This window comes from Oxyura jamaicensis, chromosome 3, assembly GCF_011077185.1.
Source record: "Oxyura jamaicensis isolate SHBP4307 breed ruddy duck chromosome 3, BPBGC_Ojam_1.0, whole genome shotgun sequence".
Classification (NCBI taxonomy): Eukaryota; Metazoa; Chordata; class Aves; order Anseriformes; family Anatidae; genus Oxyura; species Oxyura jamaicensis.
Genome location: NC_048895.1, coordinates 99,843,594 through 99,864,945, shown reverse-complemented (window position 1 = coordinate 99,864,945; position 21,352 = coordinate 99,843,594). Strand labels below are relative to the sequence as shown.

General features: G+C 37.7%; 1 protein-coding gene across 2 annotated transcripts in view; it reads left to right on the top strand.

The window, feature by feature from the left end:
- EIPR1 (EARP complex and GARP complex interacting protein 1) overlaps window positions 1-21,254 on the top strand; it is an 82,421-nt gene extending 61,167 nt beyond the window's left edge. Inside the window, exons 7-10 of one of the 2 annotated variants that reach the window (XM_035320986.1) lie at window positions 4,283-4,450; window positions 5,733-5,900; window positions 5,985-6,008; window positions 17,507-21,254. In XM_035320986.1, coding sequence (XP_035176877.1) covers window positions 4,283-4,450; window positions 5,733-5,900; window positions 5,985-6,008; window positions 17,507-17,681 — 535 coding nt within the window. In that variant the 3' untranslated portion in view covers window positions 17,682-21,254. The remainder of the gene's footprint in view (window positions 1-4,282; window positions 4,451-5,732; window positions 5,901-5,984; window positions 6,009-17,506) is intronic. The other variant, XM_035320987.1, reaches the window with a different exon arrangement.
- Window positions 21,255-21,352: the final 98 nt, after the last annotated feature.

Genomic DNA, 21,352 nt, shown 5'->3' with positions numbered 1-21,352 from the left:
GCAAAGCTGTCACTTATAAATGGAATGGTTGGGCTTGCATTGCTGATGTATTCACAGTTTAGTAAAGGGTTTTCTCAGTTTTTTTCCCCGAGCTTCAATTCTGGCTTGCATATTGAATTTTACTCAACTATGTACTAGTCCCAAGATGATTTGTTCAATACATAAGCATTACCTGAATGAAGCTGTTGTGTAATTCAGACTGAAAATCAGGATTTACCATCAGTCCTGACTATGCTATGAACTGTCTTCATAGCATACTTTGTAAAGGTAACTTTAATCTCTGAAGGTAATTCACTGGGTAAGTTCACTCTTGACTTTTCTGATTTTTAACAAATGGTGTACTATACTACATCGAAGACTCTAGCATAGCAGTTATATGAAACTACTGAATCTATCAAAATCATAACCAAATTAATTAAGGCTTTGAGTCTACCTAATATGGTGTTCCCCCCCGTGTAGTTGTGATTTTGATAAGCAAAGGAGTGATGTTGGGCACATCTGTTGCCATGACTACTAAAGCCTGTGCAAGCTTTTTTAAGATACGCTTTATCCCCTTAGCACATAGTAATTTATCACTAAACCGAGAAGACTGATGTCTTGTAATAACTTTTGTTGCCTTAAAGGGGGATGACTTTAAATTTAGTCCTATGGTTCCTGCCAGCTCAGGGGTATAGCAATAAATCCCCATGTTTGCCAGCCTTATGTGTTTCTGCCTAACAGGTTTGTTTAATTTAATAATGAAAAGTTAAAAATACAAATACAGTCATTAAAAGTCACTTGTATGCCTGTTGTATTTGAAAGTTCTATTCTTTACCCTGTAAAAGGAAAAAAAAAATCTAACTTCATATATATGCGTATATGCTCATTTATGAAGACTTTTATAAATGAAGCATAGAAGAGAGGAAGGGTCAAAGTAGAAACCATTTTTTAACATATAGCATGCAGACCCTAAGATAAAACCCTCTAAGTAGATAATGTTAAATGCTGTGAAGTCTGCTTCATGTTCTGCATCTCTGATCTTGTATTAAATGAATTCTCTGAGTAACTTGTGTGAAAGATGGTCCAGTTATTAACAAGGTCTGCAATGAAGGGGTAGTTTCGTTAACAAAAGCAGACCCCACAATTCTAATTACTTTAATCAAAGCTCATATTAGATTGTCCTTGAACAATTTTAAGAGAACTGTGCTATGCCAAAGAGCAGTTTGCGATGTACTTGAAAGAATACATGCAAGAATGTCTCATCTTCAGTTACACTGTAATGTCTAGAATAATGTGAATATTTGTTAAGGACAGGCTGGGCTAGCGGTAGGTGTTTAAAGTCAGGGATATAAAAACCATGGCAGTATAAGATGCAAAAACCAAGAAGGTCAGAAAATTTTCTATACCAGCAAAGAGGAAAGGAGCTTCTAAAGTAGTTTGAATAGCCACCTCTGTGAGAGTGCAGTTATGATAGGTGTAAAATAAAGTAAATGGTAGTGAATGGAACAAAGAATGAAGGGAAAAAACAAGAGGTTGGTAGGAAGACTGTTAGACTAGACTAGGAAGCAATCATTAGTAAACTTAGAGATGTGTTTGTGAAGCAGACAGGTCAGACACTCGGCTGAATGGATTTTTAGAGAGAATTATATCAGGGAAATTCAGAGTCCAATGATAAATTGTAGAAGGAAGTCAACAAAACAAACAAAAAAACATGAGAAGAGGGCACAAAGAGCTGGAAGAAATGTTTGTGTGGTCTGGTGTAATCCTACTTATCTATGGTATTAGTGGGAAGCTCAATATACGCTGTATTGCTGAAGGTAAGATGATAGAGTGAAAGAGAATATTTGTATTTTGGAAGGAAAGAGATCGATCAAGTGGTCAGACTAATAGTTAAGTTAGGATAAAGGCTTTTGTGGTAAGCATAACTGAATGTAGGGTAGGCAGAGAACGGCATTCCTTTTTAAACCCTGACACATCGCTATGAGCAGTGCAATCAAAAATGAAGTGAAAAGTGCAATAGTGGGGGGGAAAGAGTGTTTTACTGGTACAAGCATACTTGAGATTTTTCTTTTTAAAAAAAGATTCCCATGAATTTTCAAGATTTCAAGAAATGAAAAGAAAATGTAAAATTCAGACCCCAGAATAGCTGGTAGGAGGACATAGCTCAGTGATATCCTCAGTCTCTCAAACAATAGTTATGAAGTTGAATATCGAGGCAATATCCTCTATCCCAAGTGACTGCAGTAGTTGTCAGGAAAGAGGTTATTCTAGGCATAATATACTTTGAAGCTCTTCATATGGATTTGCTTGAGGGCAGGAAGTCTTTGGAGGATGGGATGAATGGGCAAGATTGATGGGCTGAGTCCAATTGCACGACATTCAACAGGGTAAGTGCCGGGTCCTGCACTGGGGTCATAACCCCGTGCAGTGTTACGGGCTTGGGGAAGAGTGTATGGAAAGCTGCCTGACAGAACTAGGACCTGGGGGTGCTGATGGTTGACAGCCAGCTGAACATGAGCCAGAAGTGTGACCAGGTGGCCAAAAAGGCCAACAGCATCCTGGTCTGCATCAGAAATGGTGTGTCCAGCATGTCTGGGGAAGTGACTGTCCCCTTGTATGCGGCACTGGTGAGACCACACCTGGAGTACTGTGTTCAGATTTGGGCCCTTCACTACATTCACTACAAGAAGGGTGTTGAATTGCTTGAGAAGAAAAGTGCAAAGAGGAGCAACAAAGCTGGTGAAGGGACTAAACAAGTTGAGGAGCTAGGGCTGTTTAGTCTGGAGAAGAGGAGACTGAGGAGACAGCTAATCACTCTGCAACTACGTGAAAGGAGGTTGAAATCAAGAAGGGTGTTGGTCTCTTTTCTCAGGTGACAGGATATAAGGAAACAGTCTCAGGTTGCACCAGTGGAGGCTTAGGTTAGAGATTATGAAGAATCTCTTAATGGAGAGAGGGTGGTTGAGTACTGGAATGAGCTGCCCAGGTAAGTGGTGGAGTCCCCATTCCTAGATGTATTTAAGAGGTGTGTGAACAAGGCACTAAGGATCACATTTTAGTGATGGGGTATGGTAGTTAAGGTTGATGGTTGGACTTGATGATCTTGAAGGTCTTTTCCAGTATCCATTATTCTATGATTCTACTTTTTGCTTTATATTAGTAGTTAGATAGTAACAACAAGAGACTACTCTGGTCTTGATGGGAGAACCTAGATAAAGCTCAGAAAATACAGATTTTTGGTCAGTCCACGTTTTCCAAAGGAGAACATCTTTCATCTGAAAAAAAGGCAAAACAAAGCAAACAAAACAAATCTCTCTGCACAAGTACTGTGAAGATTGTAGGAGACGCAAATCTAAGCAGAACCTTGGTAGATGGTTTTGACGCTGGTCATGGAAACAGGTACAGACTTCAATAAAGCCAGGGATCACAGAATATCCCGGGTTGGAAGGGACCCATAAGGATCATTGAGTCTAACTCCTGACTCCACACAAATCTACCTAAAAATTCAGACCATGTGTCTAAGAGCACAGTCCAAACGCTTCTTAAACGCCAACAGGCTTGGTGCCTTGACTGTGTCCCTGGGGAGCCTGTTCCAATGCACGACAACCGTCTCAGTGAAGAACCTCTTCCTGATGTCCAGCCTGTGATGCAGCGGCACAAACGATCAAAGAGGCAAATTTAAGAGGGGAGGTAGTGAGGCAAAATGATGTAGCTTGAGTGCTTTGAATAAGGATGATAGGTAGTTGTCATTACTGCAGTACTGTTTTCTGAAGTGGTTCACGTGAAGCACATAAACACAGACAAGTAACATGAAGGCCAAAGGTGAGTTAATGCTAAATGCTAGAGCTTAAGAAGGTGAATTCAGAATAATGTGATAAAGATCTTTTGGTCCTATCGCCTCCCTTGCATCTCAGCTTTTCTTACAGGGAGAAGGTATTATAATTACAGAACAGGTATAAATACTTAGACAAGCTCTTATCTGAACATACTGTGGTTTAGTCACAGAATTTCCATAAAGTTGCTAGAGAGTTGTATTAGAATAATCTGGATCTCATGTTAGCTTTTAGCTCCAGATGATCCTAATACAAACAAGTAAAGAGTAAAACTTCAAAGCAAGCTGAGAAATCTATACGAGTCACTGCAGTTCACAGCTGGGATTTCCCCCAAACTATATGCTAGCAATGGGAACTCAAGGTCTGCGGGTGTTAAGGGGATTATGCAAGTTTCCAGGGAAACAGATTCTTGTCAGTGGAGTGCAGTTAGCTTTTTATAGACCATTTAATTTTTTAAATGTGTTTTACAGACAGATATATTGCATAGAAAATGCACATGGACAGCTGGTACGAGACCTCGACTTTAATCCCAATAAACAGTACTACCTGGCTAGCTGTGGAGATGACTGCAAGGTGAAATTCTGGGACACAAGAAATGTCACTGAACCAGTGAAGACCCTAGAGGAGCATTCCCACTGGTAGAACAAATTATCTGTATGCTGTGTTGTGGGTGGAAGGCTTATGTAATTTATTCAGCTAATTATTTTACTGTTTAGGAACAATGCAAACTATGTTTGTGCTATTGTGAATAATCATTTTTCTGCACAGAGGAAAGGTTTTAACATGTGAATGTTCCTTGTGTGATTGTAAATTAAGAGTAAGACAATGTTTTAGTGTAATTGGCAAGAAACTGTTGTTAACGTTGGGGAGATAGGGTACACCTTTGAGAAGCACAACACAGAACTTGGCTTGTAGGGACCAGCTGGGATACAGCTGTGCCTTCCCAACTTGAGCCTAATCTGTTGCACCTGATGTGCAGAGAAGCCCCTGAGCTGTTTTGGTTACAGCAGCTGCCATCTATCCATCTATCCTTCCAATGCTGAATGGTAGATGTGCAATAATGCAGCCTCACTATTTTATGCTCTTTGTATCCCTTAAGCCAGAGCAAGTGATTTAAAACAAACAACAACAACAAAACAAAAAACCTCTGAGGTAATATTTAGCACTTGTATCTACTGCTCTGGCCTGTGGCTGGAGCAAAGAGAGAATCTTGTCTGACACTTGTAGACTTCTGTGGTTAAGACAAGATGAACAATTCATATTTTATAAAACTTCAGTTGGAGTAATTCTTGTTAAATAAATCTGGACCCTGAAGCTGCTTTGAGGGGAATGAAGATGTGAATTAACAGAAACAGCATTTATATGCTTGGATTTTTTTTCCCCAAGAAGGAAGATAATTAAACAAAAACCCTAAGACATTTAACATTATCTTGATCAGTATAATGTTGAAGTTGAAGAAAAATATAATCCTTCTTTTGTTTTAGGGTCTATTTTAAATTTCACTGTTAGGGTGTTTGAAATTTTTATTTAAAAGATCACTTCTAATCTGTATTTTGCTTTGGGGAGGTTTTATTTTTAGAACTTAAATATTTTTCTGACTTACTAAACATTGAACTGGCATGTACCTTCAAGGAATTATATCACTGAATGGTATCTTTGGGTTTGAGATTTTTTTTCTCAAAATATTTGTTGAATTTTAAAGATAAACATAAAAAATGAATGACATGGAAGCTTAAAAGCCAAATGAACAAGGCAAAAAGTAGTCTTTGGAATGAGGCATTTCACTTCTATGCATACTTACCTCATTCAAATCAAAGATCAATTTTTAATTCTGTCTTTAAAAACAAAGTATTCTAAGCAAGTTTGATACACTCTCAACCTGGTAAGAATAGTATGTTGTTCTTTGTTTTTTTTTTTTAGGGTCTGGAATGTCAGATACAATCATTCTCATGATCAGCTGATCCTTACAGGAAGCAGTGATAGCAGAGTTATACTGTCTAATATGGTATCAATTTCTTCTGAACCATTTGGGCATATGGTAGATGAAGATGAACTGAGTGATCAAGAGGACCAGCATCAAGAAGAGAAGTATGAAGTTTCCTGGGTTTTATGCAGATGCTCATAGTTTGTCTTTTCATTGTAATGGTTAACATGCTATTCTTTGCTGACTAGGATTTTTGTATACAGGCCTTTCAGGTAAGTAGTTCCTACTTTGTTCTTTTCTCAGTCTCGGGTGCAATCCACTCTTTAAGTTGAATTGGCACAATCATGGTATTTTCACTGGTAGAAAGGGGGATGGTGATGTTAAGAACCAGTCCTAAAGTCAGCTGGATGAGTGAAAAAATCACCTTAAGGGAGCTCTGGATCAAGTAAAGCACATATAGTCTGTTAAATGAGAGTTGAAAATCTGTTTTTTTTCTTGTTTTTGTGTTAGGAAACCAGTCTAGTAGTGGACTTCCATACAGTCAGAAAAAAGGGAGTACAAATACATTAGTACTTGTAAATTTCATGCTTAAAGAATCTTGACTGCTCTAGAAACCAGTGTTTTATAGACCTATCAAAACAAAAATTTGTTTTCTGTTCTGTTTGTAGAGAACAATGCATGCTATTGCAAACACTTGTAAACACTTTTCCACCTGGGTGTGTGGGGTGTCACACATTTTGCATGTGTATTTTGGAGAGTGGGGCTTTTTTGTATAAAGAGTTAACTGAAATGCAAAAATCATATTAATCTTTCCATTGTGCAATATATGATGTTAGTTTTCCTCTCCTGTATGAATATATATGTGTATAGATGGAGCTCTGTAGATCTAGCATGGAATGATGCTTTCTAATTTTACTACCAGCACACATGGTGATCTTCAGCAGACTCTTACTTTGCAAAACAAGGATAATGGTGCTGAAACTCATGTAAAATATTTTGAGGCCAATTGGCTTTAGTCTGTATTCTTCTGTTCTTTGCAACTGTGCATATACATGTGCTCGCTGCTTGCACTGAGCAATTGTTTTAAGTTGGCTGATTTATTTAATAAGCAAAAGTATCTGTAATGAAATAGGCAGATTACCTCCTGAAGCAATTTTTCTTAAATGAGGAACGGTGAGATGGGATGAGGAATAAGGAAGTTGCAAAAGGACCCCTCAGTTACTCAGCTGTGTTCTTCAGGTGTTTCAGTTAGAATTCTAAGTTTAGATTATGTCTGTAGTTGCACTTTTAAGGTTGCTCTGGCACCTTTGTTAATAAAGACATAGTTTTGCTCCAACTAGTTTTGATATTTTGGCTTCATATAAAGAACCGGGAAACTTTTTTTATTAAATAAGCTATCTCATATATAGGGATGGATAATTTGATATATACTAAATGTCTTTAGAATCAGTTGGTGATATAAGTACCTTGAGAATAAAGGTATCAACGTAGGTGTGTAGGAAGTTGCTCACATCAACAGTACATACTATCTAGAATGTGACTATAGTACAGGACTGCAATTATGGACCTTTTGGTGGCTTACCATTGGCTTGGAATTTAAATTCATTTTGTTCTGAATGGAATATAAATAGCATTAGTGGAAGTGAGAAAGAGGTTACAGAATCTTATGTGCATATGATGGGAATGCATTGATATAAAAAACGTTGCAAATAAATAGTGTTCTTGACAGATGGCACATGGTAGGTTATCCAGAGTTGTTCTGAATTTGTGTTGCTTGTAGACATTTGTTTTTTGCCTCATTAAAATACAAGTGTTGTTTCTAGAACAGGAATTTTTGGAGCCAGTAATATGCAAAAGTAATACAACAAATACAGTATCTTTTCTATGAGATGGATGTAAACCATATCATAAATGACTTGTATAGTGATGATACAGAGCCCTTACCTGTTCCCAGAGGCTGCAAGAGTACCATCAATAGTGACTAAACTCTTTATTTATAAAGAACTCTAAATATGTGCTTTTCAGCTGCTAGCCTGTTCTCTATAAAACCTGTGAAAGCACAATAGCGTTTGTAACACTCACTTGATACTGTGAGAGTTCTGTCTTTCTGCTTTCTCTCCTTGTTATGAGTTGATCTGGAAGGATGTTTGCAAGGTACTCACCAGCCTTGAACTGTTGCCAGGTGAATGTCTGTTTAGCTCTGAGTGCAGTAATGAAACAGGGCATAACAGCTGTTGGGAATACTTCTTGTTAGTCAATGACTACTGCCAAATAGTTAGGCTTTAGTACTTTTTCCCACCTGGAGACCTTTTTGAAGAGCCTATTGTACCATTCTAAGGGTACTGAGCCAATGGGTACTGGGTCTTCTGTAAAACAGGTTTGGGTTGTGCTTGGAGATTTTGGGGAGTAGGAAGGTGTTTCTTTCAAGAAGAAACTTTAAGAATCCTTACCAGGTTCACTTTTACTCTGTCAGGAGAACATCTATTCATTCTATTCCTATTAAATAGCACAGAAATCTTTATATATATATATATATATACACACACACATATATATACATATACATATATATTCTCAAGTGTATCATGAAATACACCAGGAAGAGGAAGTGTCTGTACAACTAGTATCTCCAGTTGGTCAACTTCAGACTGAACAACCAACTCTTCACTTGACATTTCAACCTTATTTAAGAGAAAGAAGGGAGAAGGCTGTTTCTTCATAGGCTATCTATTTATGTTATGACTAAAAAAAACTTGTAATATGCTCCTTGGGTTAAACATAAAAATGTAAAAATGAAGAGTGTATACCAGTTCTATCTTCAAAGGTATTTTTTTAACTTTAAATATACTGACTTATAACACAATTCTAAACAGCTAAGACTTCTGAGTTCTTAAAAACTCAAGTTAATCTTTAATGTAGTAAGATATCTTGGAGTAAACTTTCTATGTTTTAATGTATTTTTTGGCTGGAGACAAAAGCAAGTAACATGTTTAACCCTGCATTGTGCAACCACGTAGAATTACACGAGTGTACCACTCATTCATTTTTCCTAGCTTTTCTGTAGTAAATATCTACTTTTTAAGGATCAAAACTTAAAAATATATATTAATATATTTTTAAGAGAAGAACATAGGTTTACTGAGGAGTGAATAGGCAGCACACAAAAATGTTGCTGTAATCTATTCATATTAAGGAATTGCTCTTTGACGTTTCTTTGGGTGCTTGTCCTTGTATGTGTCACCACCTTGAGAATTTGTGTTCCCATCTTGGAGACCGGAGCATGCTTGCATAAACAGTATAACTAGGATGTTGCATGAGGTTCTGTCACTGATCACAACCAAGTGACCTTCACTACCTCTCAACTGCTGATCCAGATCAGAGCAATTAGTTTGTGGTCTCTTTCCTGCTTTTTCCGCTGCTACTGTTGCAGTTTCTCTCATCAGTCACAAAAAAGGAAGAACATCCTCACTGCATCATATCAAAGGTCTCCCTAGCCTGTATCATGTCTCTAATCGTGGCCAAGAGGAAACATTATAAAAATGGGAAAAGGAGATGATACTTCCCCTGGGTATGCTTCCAGCTCCTGTCTGTTTGCAGCTTAGGGACCTTTACTGCCTTCTGAATCATCTTTGCAGTCTTCTGATTCTTCTCTTTAGAATTGTCTTCTGCCATCAGCCGTGTTCTTGAGTTTTCTCTTCTCTCACTGTCTGTCTTTTTGATTGTTCCAAAACATTCTAGCTGTGCGTACGTTGCCTTTTGTATCTAGGATGAATGTGCCAACTGTATTTTGCCTTTGCACTGAATAAGGAAAACCTTCAGCACTCTGCCAAAAACAGGTACTCTTAAAAAGAGAATCATTGTTTCCATAGGGAGGAGGTACAGACATGTGGCTAGAGGAGTGCTATGATGTATTCTGGTCAACTTCATTATCTGGATAATTTAATGCACTTTTCAAATATGGTGAAAAGCTGGCACATGAAGAAGGAATGAAATACTGTACTTCCACCTTAATTTCTAGCATGTTGACCCAGATGTGGAAAGAAGTGTACAAAACAAAAATAGCATAGATAAAGTAAGGATTTGGGGTGCATTTTGCTTTTATCCCCAAAGCAAAGCTAGTGTGTGAACCTGGGTAGTAACACAGGGGAGTGTCTTTTGAAGCATGTTCTGAACAAAACATCTGAAACGTAGGGTCATTCAACTTCTGTGCGTGTGATGGAGGCTGGCTTCTCCTCAACCTCTATTTTTCTTTAATGGTTTTTCAGTCTGATATTGCAACAATGAGCTTGCCTTAATTCCAGAGTTTCTTAATGTGTCTGTCAGTTCTGCAGAGTACTACCTTCCTCCAAAGGGAGGTGGTGACTGTCTTATACCCTTTATTTGCTGTTTGGTCATCTGAAATCTTTGTTAATGAAACAGTCTGTATTTGGTTTAATTAAATCAGTCTGACATTCATTCTAATTCTACTCTGCTGTTTTTAATAGAACAACAAAAACTACCAGGTTTCTGCAGTTTAGTGGCCATCTTTACTCATCAATCTGGCTTCATTTTCTGTAGTTGTTGTAACATGTTTCCTTTGCTCTGTAGGTTTAAATTTTAAACTCTGTAGAACCTTATTTGGCATGCTGATGATACAGTGCATGAAAAGACCATCTGCTACCATAGACATGGCAACAGCAAAGTATAGGCTATGTCTCCAGAAGTGTTTCCATTCTTCATATTGTCTATAGCCAGAACTTTGTTGCAAGGCTTAATTGATAACGGAGAACTTTTAAAGGGGGGAAAAATAAAAACAAAACAACAACAAAAAGAAACCTTTTCGTTATCCATACTAATGAAAACACTTTTATGGTCAACAGAACTGAGTCAATACATCAGTCTTAGGAAAGCATATTTAAATTCTGATTTTGCAGACTGAGGTACCTTCTCCCTTAGCTCTCTCTGGTATTTACATGCTACCTGATCACTGAAGATGTGACCACACCAGATGTCTTTCATTGGCACAACTATTACTCAGGTCCATGGGCTGCCCTTATGCTACATTTTTGTAAGTTATATTCAAAGCTGATCCTTTTCTTAGTTATCTAATTAAGATCATATCAGAAATTCACATTAGGAAATAGTTTTACTAGTGTTTTTCCAGAAGTGTTATGTTACTGTCTTCTGCACTGTAAATGTTAGCCATATTGTCATTAATAATAATAAAATATGTATTTATGAACAGAGCTAGATCTAGCATGAGGACTTCTCACCATTTTGCCTTTAAAGTTGAGAGACTGGTATATACTCTCCTGGTAGAGAGTAGCTTATTGGGATAGTGAAGTTTTAATGAGATTTTAAGTATAGGAACACCTTCAGCCACTGGAATGCAGCAGAGAGCAAATGGTGTCTGGCCTCGCTATAGACAGAGATTTTGTTCAAAAATCTATCTAAAGGAGGTGGTGACTTCTACTTTGGTGATAGAAATGTAGTTTGGGGCATTTTGAATAGTAAACCATATAATTTCACCATCGTACTTATGAACTATGTGATCTACCCTAACACCTTTGTGTACACATCTGAGAATTCAGGAGAACAAACTGTCATTATTACTGTTTTGAAAAAATGTTTGTCAAACAGCCATAAGGATGGCTTTTGGGATGTTTTCATATAGCTGCCAATAATGTTAATAGTGATGATAATTTTCTTGTGATATTTATGACTCAGTAATCTAGAATTTACAGATTCTATTCTAGAAAATCTGGAATAGGATCATGCTATAGGACCAAACAAACTTAATTAAAGCATCTTAAATAGTTGCCGTTCTGGGGAATGGCGGTCTTTGGCACTTCACTTGGTAGGATGTGTAAGGAAGTAGGGCCAAATCTAATGCAGCAGAAGTTCCCATCTCCTAGATTATTTTGAATTAAAAAAAAAAATAAATCCCCTACTATTTCTTTCTTTGTCTTATCAGCAGATATATTCTTCTCAATTTATAGTAGGGCAGCTATGAAACCCAGTATATTAAAAATAAGCATTTATTGTTTTTGATTATTTTTTCATGTAGAAGCAGTTCAGAAGGCTGCGTTTTGTGTAAGAAAATAAGGCTTACAATAGAATGAATGGCTAATTAATGTACATAGAAATTACACTCCAGTATAAAAAGCCTTGAATTCTGTCTTCCTTAACAGGGTAAAAAATGAGCTAGTGTGTTGTCTGAGCTTACCAGAAACATTCTTACAGTTGCAAAATTCTGCCCTGCAGTTAAAAGGAAAAGGGCATCTGCTGGGCTAGTTTTAGAGTCCAATGATGTGCATTTAGTCTTCAGGATTCATTTGGATGCTGCAGTACGTGTTGCCGCTCTATTGAATCACATCTGTTTCACAGAAATTTTTATATGAAAGAGGATTTAACTTTGACTGTGATAAGGAATTAATGATTTTTGGTGACTCTGAAAAACATTTTATTAAACACTGTGGTGACAAAACAGAATCTCTAGCACTGCAAACTTAAGTGGTTGTTAGCATGAGCAGTAATTGGAAATAACAGCTCTCTACATGAAAACAATTATCCAAAGCTTAACAGGCTTCTCTCTCAAGTCAGTAACACAATTAACCTCAATGTTATCTAGTAAAATGAAAGCTCTTCTCCTTTTGTAGGAGAAGCTGGTAGGGGTCGTGCAATACGAGTAAGACTACAAAGAGAAAGCAGCCCTGTTTCAGCTCTGTCTAGCACAGGTCTTAAATTTATGCAGGATGTAGGTAGAGATTACACATTTCTTAATACGAACACTTGATGACGTAAGTGTTTGGTGCCTTGTCAATTGACGCAGTGCAAGAACACACACACATTTATATAAAAGAATATATATATATATATATATATATATATATATATATATAAAAGAAAATGGTACTTAGATCTGCCTAGGGAAAAAAAAATACTCTTTATACTACTACAGGAAAACCTGAAACTCAAGGAATGTTTTAAGGGGCAGGGAGATTTTTTGGACAAGGAAGAAAATTGGTTTATCAAGCTTGCCAGGTGTAACAAGTGATTACCAAGGATGCTCATCAAATAAAGTTCTAGTCAGACTTCTCTATCTAGGAATCAATAGGCCAAGCCACCTACACCTTCAGTACATTTATCTAGCTATAGCATGACTGCATTTTCACACCTATAACCAGCAAGTTTCATGTAAAAACAGAAATCACTGTTTTGGCAACAACCTGAGTTATACATATTAAAGTAGTATGGAAGAAAGTTTACCTCATATTCACCCCTGTACAGGTAATCTTCCTGTTTCTGAACTTCTCTAACTGGGAATGACCCATCCTGTTCTAGAATATGCCAAAGACCCACTCTTTTTATCCTGAAAACCAGTCCAATTTGAATGCCCTCCTCTTCTGTCTCTGGTGTTATGCATATAAACCAAGACGGTAAATAATCTGGGAATTTTCGTTAAGAGTTGGTACTTAAAGAATAGAAGGTTTCTGAGATGAGAATAAATCACAGGACAGAATAATATTAATATTTTTAATTATGGCTACATAAAATAGAAGATTAGAAAAATAGACTCAATTCTATTCTGTTACACTCTGAAATTGCTGTATGTTACGGGGAATTAAAATTGTAGCAACTGGTTAAAAACAAAACCAAAGGTAATTAAAATATCAGATGAGAAAACTGAAGTCCTAAGGTAAGTTGTTTTGTATGTCTTTCACTGGTATTTCCTGTGGCCAATATATTTTTTCAGATTATTTTATCAGATTCTTGTTTATAAATATATTTTTAAAAGTACTTGTTACTGTGGTTAAATAAATATCAATGTCATAGCTGCTAAGCATACATATTGCATTAAGCAAATTGTATTTAATGTCCAGGAGATTAGGAAAGTCTGAGCTGATTCTTTAATAGATTTTTAAAAAATTATAAAAAACTGTGTAAAAAATCATCGAAAGTAAATAATTTTAGCCCTGGGACTCAGAGTAAATAACTTTTAAGTCTCCTACGTATACAGAGTCGAAAATTGTATATTCAGCCTAATCTTGGATTACCAGAGAAGTGCTCACATAGCCACAATGCAGATGATTCTGTGGTGCTTTCTTGGATGTCTCTGAGTGTGGGGTTAAGTGATCGATCTCCAGGAGAGGAGGAAAAAAAAAAAAACACAAAAAAAAAAAACACAACTACAAGCTACCTTGTTCCTTCTGGTTTTGGACAATCTTTCAGAAACACAAAATATTCTGTTCTTTATTCCCCTTTACAGAATCCTTTTGGGTTAATTACCCATTGCATAATTTAAGAGCTTAACTTTTTTTCATATGTAGTGTTTGTAAAGGATGTGGACGGTTTTTCAGATTTTTGCATTGTTCCTGAGATTCATATCATTCTGAGATTTTTTTTCCATCTATATATCTTCTGTAGTAACTAGCTCTTTTACACCAAGGGATCATTTTCATAAGGATTTTCTCTGATTATCAATCAGATATTCTGGGTTTCAAGATTATGCCAATCTTATGAACAAGTCTATAAATGGGTTAGCTCTATAATGTTTTTAAAAACAATGAATGGATACACAAAAACAAACTCACATGACCTGAAGAATCATGTGAAACTTTTTTATGGAAGAAGTTTTCTTCTTGAATATGGAAATGTATAAACAACAATAAGACAGTTAAAAATTGTAGTTATAAATGGAAATAGCAAACAGTGGTTCATCTAGTACTACGGTTTTCTTTTTTGAGCACTCATTATTCCCCTCTGAATTCTGTAAATTAAATTAGATGAACTGTATTATTTAAATGAAACACTGAAACAACTTGGAGCATACAGAGGATAGAGCCTTATTTGTCCTTGTTTATCCAACCTTTGGTTAACTGCGACTCCTGGTTAACTGAAAGTCGGTCATGTCCCCTGACAGCAATGTGCACCATGCATTACTCCCCTGCTTTTCCAGAGAGACATTTGAAACCTTCGGAATAATGGAGTTCTGGATAAGTGGGTGAGCACTGCATGAAGCACATTGCTGTCTGGGGACATGACCAACTTTCACTTAACCAGGCATGTCAGTTAACAGGAAGTTAGAAAAACATGTTGCAGGAGATGAAGGGTCTGTATATGCATGTTTATTAGCTCTCGCTGTTAGATGGTTTGTAGCAAAGTACGTATTCGGGAGAACTGCCAAACAATTCTGCTCTCTGCAATTAACCAGAGGCTGTATGTTGTTTGTGCTATGACCCTTTTTGTTAGTTGGCCTTAAACATAACATAAGTAAGTGATAATAGTCCTTGAAACTAAATATCTGAAGCTATCAGACTGCTTTTGGTTTACTCATTAAATTCAATTGAATTTTAATCATGATCTGAGATTCACAGCTGTTTAAGCTGGCTAGGTGGGCCAGTGATATCCTGCAAACAATTCAGATGTAATGCCATGTGTGTGCTTTGTGATTGTAGGAATGTGTGCTTTCAGAGAGAAGCAGTAAAGGGCAAAGACTGCCAATAACAACACTTCATTTCTGTAGTAGTGGTATCTGTTTAAATGATTGAGTGTTGTTCACGAGGCTTTCTGTCTTTTGCTTTCTGCTGGGATGACTGCAGCTGTAACAGAGGTCTGTGTTGAATCACAGAATTATAGAATATCACAAACTTCTTTACTGAGGGTGTCAGAGTGCTGGAACAGGTTAACCCAGAGAGGTTTTGGAGTCTCCTTCTCTGGAGATCTCAAAACCTGCCTGGATGCTATCCTGTGCATTGTGCTCTAGGTGATCCTGCTCGGCAGGGGGGATGGACTAGGTGATCTTCAGAGGTCCCTACCAACCTCAGCAGTTCTTTGATTCTGTTGGCCCATCAAGGATCATCAAGCCCAACTCCTGGGTCCCCAAAGGTCCATCCAAAAAATCAGATCATGTGTCTGAGGGTGTTGTCCAAATGCTTTGTGAACTCTGGCAGGTTTGGTGCTGTGACCACTGCCCTGGGGAGCCTGTCCTAGTGCTTTACCACCCTGTCAGTGAGTGAAGAACCTTTCCCTAAAACCCAGTCTGACTCTCCCCTGTCCCAGCTCCATGCTATTCCTGTCACTGTCCTCAGAGAGCAGAGCTCAGCACCTGCCCCTCCGTTCCCCTCGTGAGGAAGCTGCAGGCTGCCATGAGGTCTCCCCTCAGCCTCCTCTTCTCTGGGTTGAACAGTCCAAGTGCCTTCACTTGCTTCTCTTGTGTTTTCCCCTCCAGACCCTTCACCATCTTTGTTGCCATCTTTTGGACACACTCTAACAGTTTTATATTTTTCTTATACTGTGGTACCCAAAACTGTACACAGTACTCGTGAGGCCACAGCAATGCGGGGCAGAGTGAGACCATCCCTTCCCTTGATCGGCTGGCAATGCCATACCTGATACACTCCAGGGTACAGTTGGCCCTCCTGGCCTCAAAGGCACACTGCTGGCTCATGTTCAGCCTACTGTTGACCAAAACCCACCAGATCCCTTTCTCCAGGGCTGAACCTTGCATCTCCTACCTTTTTGGAGGAGGTAGGAGGATGCTTCTAAAAGGCTGGTGGATTCCCACTAGGCAGATGTGGGTCATCCTCTGTGGGGGGTAGTGTGATGTTTTAGATGGGCAAATAGTGATAGGATGAGGGGGAACAGTTTTAAATTAAAAGAGGGGAGATTTAGATTATAATATTGGGAGGATATTTTTTTTACTCTGAGGCTGGTGAGGCACTGGAACAGGTTGCCCAGAGATGCTGAGGATGCCCCATCCCTGGAGGTGTTCAAGGCCAGGCTGGAAGGGGCTCTGGGCAACCTGGTCTAGTGAGTGGCATCCCCACCCATGGCAGGGGATTGAAACTAGGGGGTCTTTAAGGTGGAACTAGGTGATCTTTAACCGTTCTATAATTCTCTGAAGAGAGCTCCAAGGTCATCCTATGCAAACTCACCCTGCAGCTACAGAATAACGTACTGCGGTGTTGCTCTTAAAGGAGGGATTGACTTGGCAGCAAAGAAAGGCTGTTTTCCCCCTATCAGAGCACAATCAGTGACTCGTGGAGGTGGTTTGGAATTTAAAGACTAGCTTGAATCTGCTTTTAAATACCTGTTATGCAAAAGAGAACCAGTCTTTACCTCATGGTGATGCAGGTGACCAAGAACTTGAGAGGTGAAGTATATAGTAATAAATGAGAATCTAGGTTTTATCATAGATCTGATGTTGGTATAACACAAGGAATGGGAGAGAAAAATGGAAGTGTTTGGAGGCAGGTCTGTCTCCTTTCCCCTAGCCTCTATCTCCTTTCCTATTCTGGATGGGTCCAGGAGTGCAGCACAGGAGAAACTGCATTGTTAATGACTGAAACTTCTTACCTGCCTACTCTCACGTAATGAGATTATATATCCAATAAATTCAGTTAACAGAATTTAGTTAACAAAGAGACCATGGTGAGAGAAAAGTTGTTGATAAAATAGAAGTTTAGATGTCTGTAGTATAATGAGAGGGAGAGAAATGCTCAGTGGAGGTTCTAAGAGACAGGGAACTGCACTGAGGTTGAGAATTAAGGATGCTTTAGTTCCTACAAATGGGGTCTTTATACTCACTTGACTCTGCTGTGTTATCTGAAATGTAAGTATACACAGATAGCAAGTGCAGAATGATACTTCTTCAGACCACACTATTGCGTTCATAGACTTTAAAGGGGAGCTTGCACTCTAGATATTAGCGACACTTTAAAATGAAATCTGTTCATGGATCCTTACTTTTTGTTCTTTCTTTTTTCTCTTTTTTTTTTTTTAATTTTAGGATTAAAGAGCCCCTTCAGGACAGTGTAATAGCTACCTATGAAGAACATGAAGATAGCGTATATGCAGTTGAATGGTCCTCAGCAGACCCATGGCTATTTGCCTCTTTAAGTTATGATGGGAGACTTGTTATTAACAGGGTTCCAAGAGCTCTGAAATACCACATACTGTTATAATTTGTTTGGATTATGATGGAGTTGTTATCTTGATGTACACAACTGGTAGGTATTTAATTTTTTTTCAGGATCTACTTTGATTTTTATTAAACATAAATATTAAGAAAATCTGTACTAATGTAGACACTTTTGTCTTTTGTATTTGCCTTGGAAAAATGATGCATATATTAGAAAAGCCTGTGCTAGCTAGTGGTCTCGTTTTATAATCATTGAGATGGGGAATTGCAAAGTTCCTGGAGATATCGGGTCCTTTCCATACTACTGCTTCATTACTTCAGCTGTATGCAGATGTAGTACACTACACAGGAGTTAAACCTATATAGACTGGGACAATGTAGGTGCATGTACTAGAAGTGATCTACTTGTCTACAAGAATGGTATCCTTTCTGACATAAGCAGACTTCTGTTCTTAGGACTACATTCTGCCAACTATTCTGTCTCCTTATTCAGTTATTGTAAAATAAAGTTGGGAATGATCTGAAAGGTTTTCTTAATTCAATTTAGTATTTTAAAAAGTTTTACTCTTGTTCTGCATATCCTAGGAAGAAATATTAATCATGACAGGGAAACCATCAAAGTACGTTTTTCATACCTTATAGTGGGTATCTTTCTTGCCTTATAGTAGTATCAACAAAGTATCATCTTATTTGCAGATAAAATGCACTTTTGAGCCACATATTGCCATTAGAAATAGCATCCATCTTTATCAAAACCTCTTATATTCTCATGTAATGTGTTTTATACCATGTTCATAGAACTTAGTTGTTTTGTAATATATATTGAGGGACTCTGGAGCTACACCACTGTTAACGTGGAAAATCTCTTTGTAAGTAATCTCTTATCCTTTTGGCTCTGTGCCATTCTTCAGTATAATGTAGCAGGCTTTCAACTAAGAACAAAACATCCTTTGCTATATCTTACTTTTTGCAATATGTGACCTGGGCGTTGGTGACTATATTGCTACAAATACTGAGAACAGAGAGGATGTCATACAGAAGAATACACAGAAAACTTGAAATATAGATGGAAGGTGTGATTAAAATATTCCTGAACATACTAACACCTCCCCACATCCCCAGCTTGCTGTTAAGATGAAAATTCTGCATTTGTGTACTTAGACTAAACGCAACAGTAATTACTCCATTATCTTTCCATCACTTTTACTTCCTATTGTCTTAAGAACTTGGGTGTGTGAAATGGTGTTGGTTGTGGTGGCATTGTTTAAGACAACTCTGAAGAAGAAATGCAAGGACATGGGATGGAAAGATCAATACCAGCCTCTTCCTGTGCTTTCTGCAGTTGCTATAGTTACCGTTGAGGGACAGCCTGCTACTCACCTCTGCTTGTCCTTATCCTCTGTCTGGATCGAAATATGTCCAAATGTGATTTGTTGTGTATGCACAGCTGCTGCTATGAGAACACGCTTTGAGAGCATCACTGACTGCTGTAGACCAAAATGTCCAGAAAAGATAAAAGATAAATTCTATTCCTGCCTTGTTAAAAAAGCTTGTTTGGAAGAATTCATAAGAGGGATTTAATTTAATTAAATCATCTGTATTATTGTTTGTGTTTGTGTTACAATGATGCCTGTCTGCTCCAGAGCGAATGCTTCATTGGAAATTCTGATGGTCTGCTTTTCTGTGTTAAGATTTTAAACTTGTGCTATTTGAAATTGTCTCAATCTGTAATTAGGTGTGAATTATTCACATGTATACTGTAAGAAAAAAATTATATTTCCAGATCAATAGTGCTTCAGTTGTCTGAATATCAAAATCCTTGGTTGGGCTGTAGCTTTTTGTGGACTTCTCAATCTTCAGACACAAAACCTTGTGGCTTTTTTTACCCCACAAAAAAAGCCCTGCGGAATTCCTTTCGTATGCAGCAGAACTCTTAAAACTTTATTCGCATTAGGAATAAAGGTCTAATGAAATTTTATTGTCTCTTAATATATGTGGCTTGTAGTATGAATGTGAGAGGAAATTACGTAACCATATGTAGGATTTGGTTTGATCTTAACATGTAATAAAATGTGGGACAGATTTCAGACTAATTTTGATGTAGCTGCATTTTCTTTAATATTGTGAGCTTACAAGAGCTCAAGAGCTCTAACTGCAAACAATAACAAAAAATACTTTCTTTTGGTTAGGTCAGTCAAATGCATATAGTATCACTAACAGAATAAAAGGGTGGTGAACACTGGGAAGGGAAGGAGTAGCAGGTCAAATTTGAATGAAATGAGTTACAGTAGAATCAAGAGAGCAGGAAGGGTCAAGTATTAATCATTTTCAGCTATCTCTAAAGCTGGATCTGAGTTACATGCACAGCCCTCACAGCAACACAAAAATGACCTTCAGAAAGGGAAGGCTTTTGACAAGGTCCCATCTCAGGCTGTCAGAGAAAGCAAGCTGCTGTAAGATGAGAGGAAGGGTCCTCAGAGGGTTAAATAACTGGTTAAAAGATAGGAAATAGGGTACAGGAATAAATCATCACATTTCATAACTAAAAGAAATTACCAGTGAAGTCTGAGATCTCTACCCAGGCCTGTGCTTTGCAGTATATTCGTGACCTTTGTGGAAAAAGGGCTGCACAGAGATATCGCCAAGTTTCCAGGTGATACTCAGTGTAGTAAAGATGACTTACTGAAGAAATATGGAGGGGCTTTACATCATGGAGTGTCTGGATGATAAAATGAAATTCTGTGCAGAAAATGTGAAGCAATGGATATGGAAGAAAACTGATTTTACATGTATGCATTGGTGGTGCCCAGTTACTGCTGTTACAACTTGGAAATAAGATTTTGGGGTAATAATAGATCTTTAAAAACATCATCATAATGTAGGAAAAAAATTAACTGAAGTCTTGAGAATTACTAGAAAGCAAGTAAAGAGGAAAATAAGGCGTTGTTAATCCATTAGGTAATATATATTTAAAAATCACTGGTTCCCATGCATCTTGAATACTGTGTGTAGTTCTGTTTTCTTCCATCTCAAAAGTGATACAGTGAAACTGGGAAAGGTCTTACAGAAGGATGACAGCAATGATGAATAGCATGCAACACCTGTATGAGGATAACTAAATAGGCAGAAAGGCAGATGGTTGAGAGGGAATGATAAAAGTCCATAAAATCACAAGTGGCAGAGGAGAGGGAATGAATAGGGAATGATTGTTCTGTCTTTTCTGATACGAGAACTAGAGATAATTAAATGGAATCTGCAGGTGGTGGCTCAAGGTATACAAAATGAGGTGGTCTTCACAAGCGTGCAGTTGAGCTCTGGCACTCGTCTTTAACACCGCCCCCTATCCCCACTCCTCTCCAGGGGAAAAAAAAAAATCTCATTAATGTTAGAGTTCATGTGACTTGAAAGTAACTGGACCAGTTGAAAGATGAATTCATTAAAGTCTGTTAAGAGGATTTTCTGAGCTGGAGGTCTTACCTTTATTTTTGAACCATGAATTGCTGGACGCTACAAAGAACACTGGAAAAGAATCTCAATGTGTTTGCCTGGGCTTTATTTGCTTCCCTAAATGTGCTATTTGCCAATAAATAAAGATTTATTGTTTTTTAATAATGTATTCTCTGGGTCTGATACAACTTCTGCGTATTTCTCTCACAATTGTTTGCTTTGGTTATAAGCTGTGTTTTAGGACATTCTAGAAAACTTTTACATCTC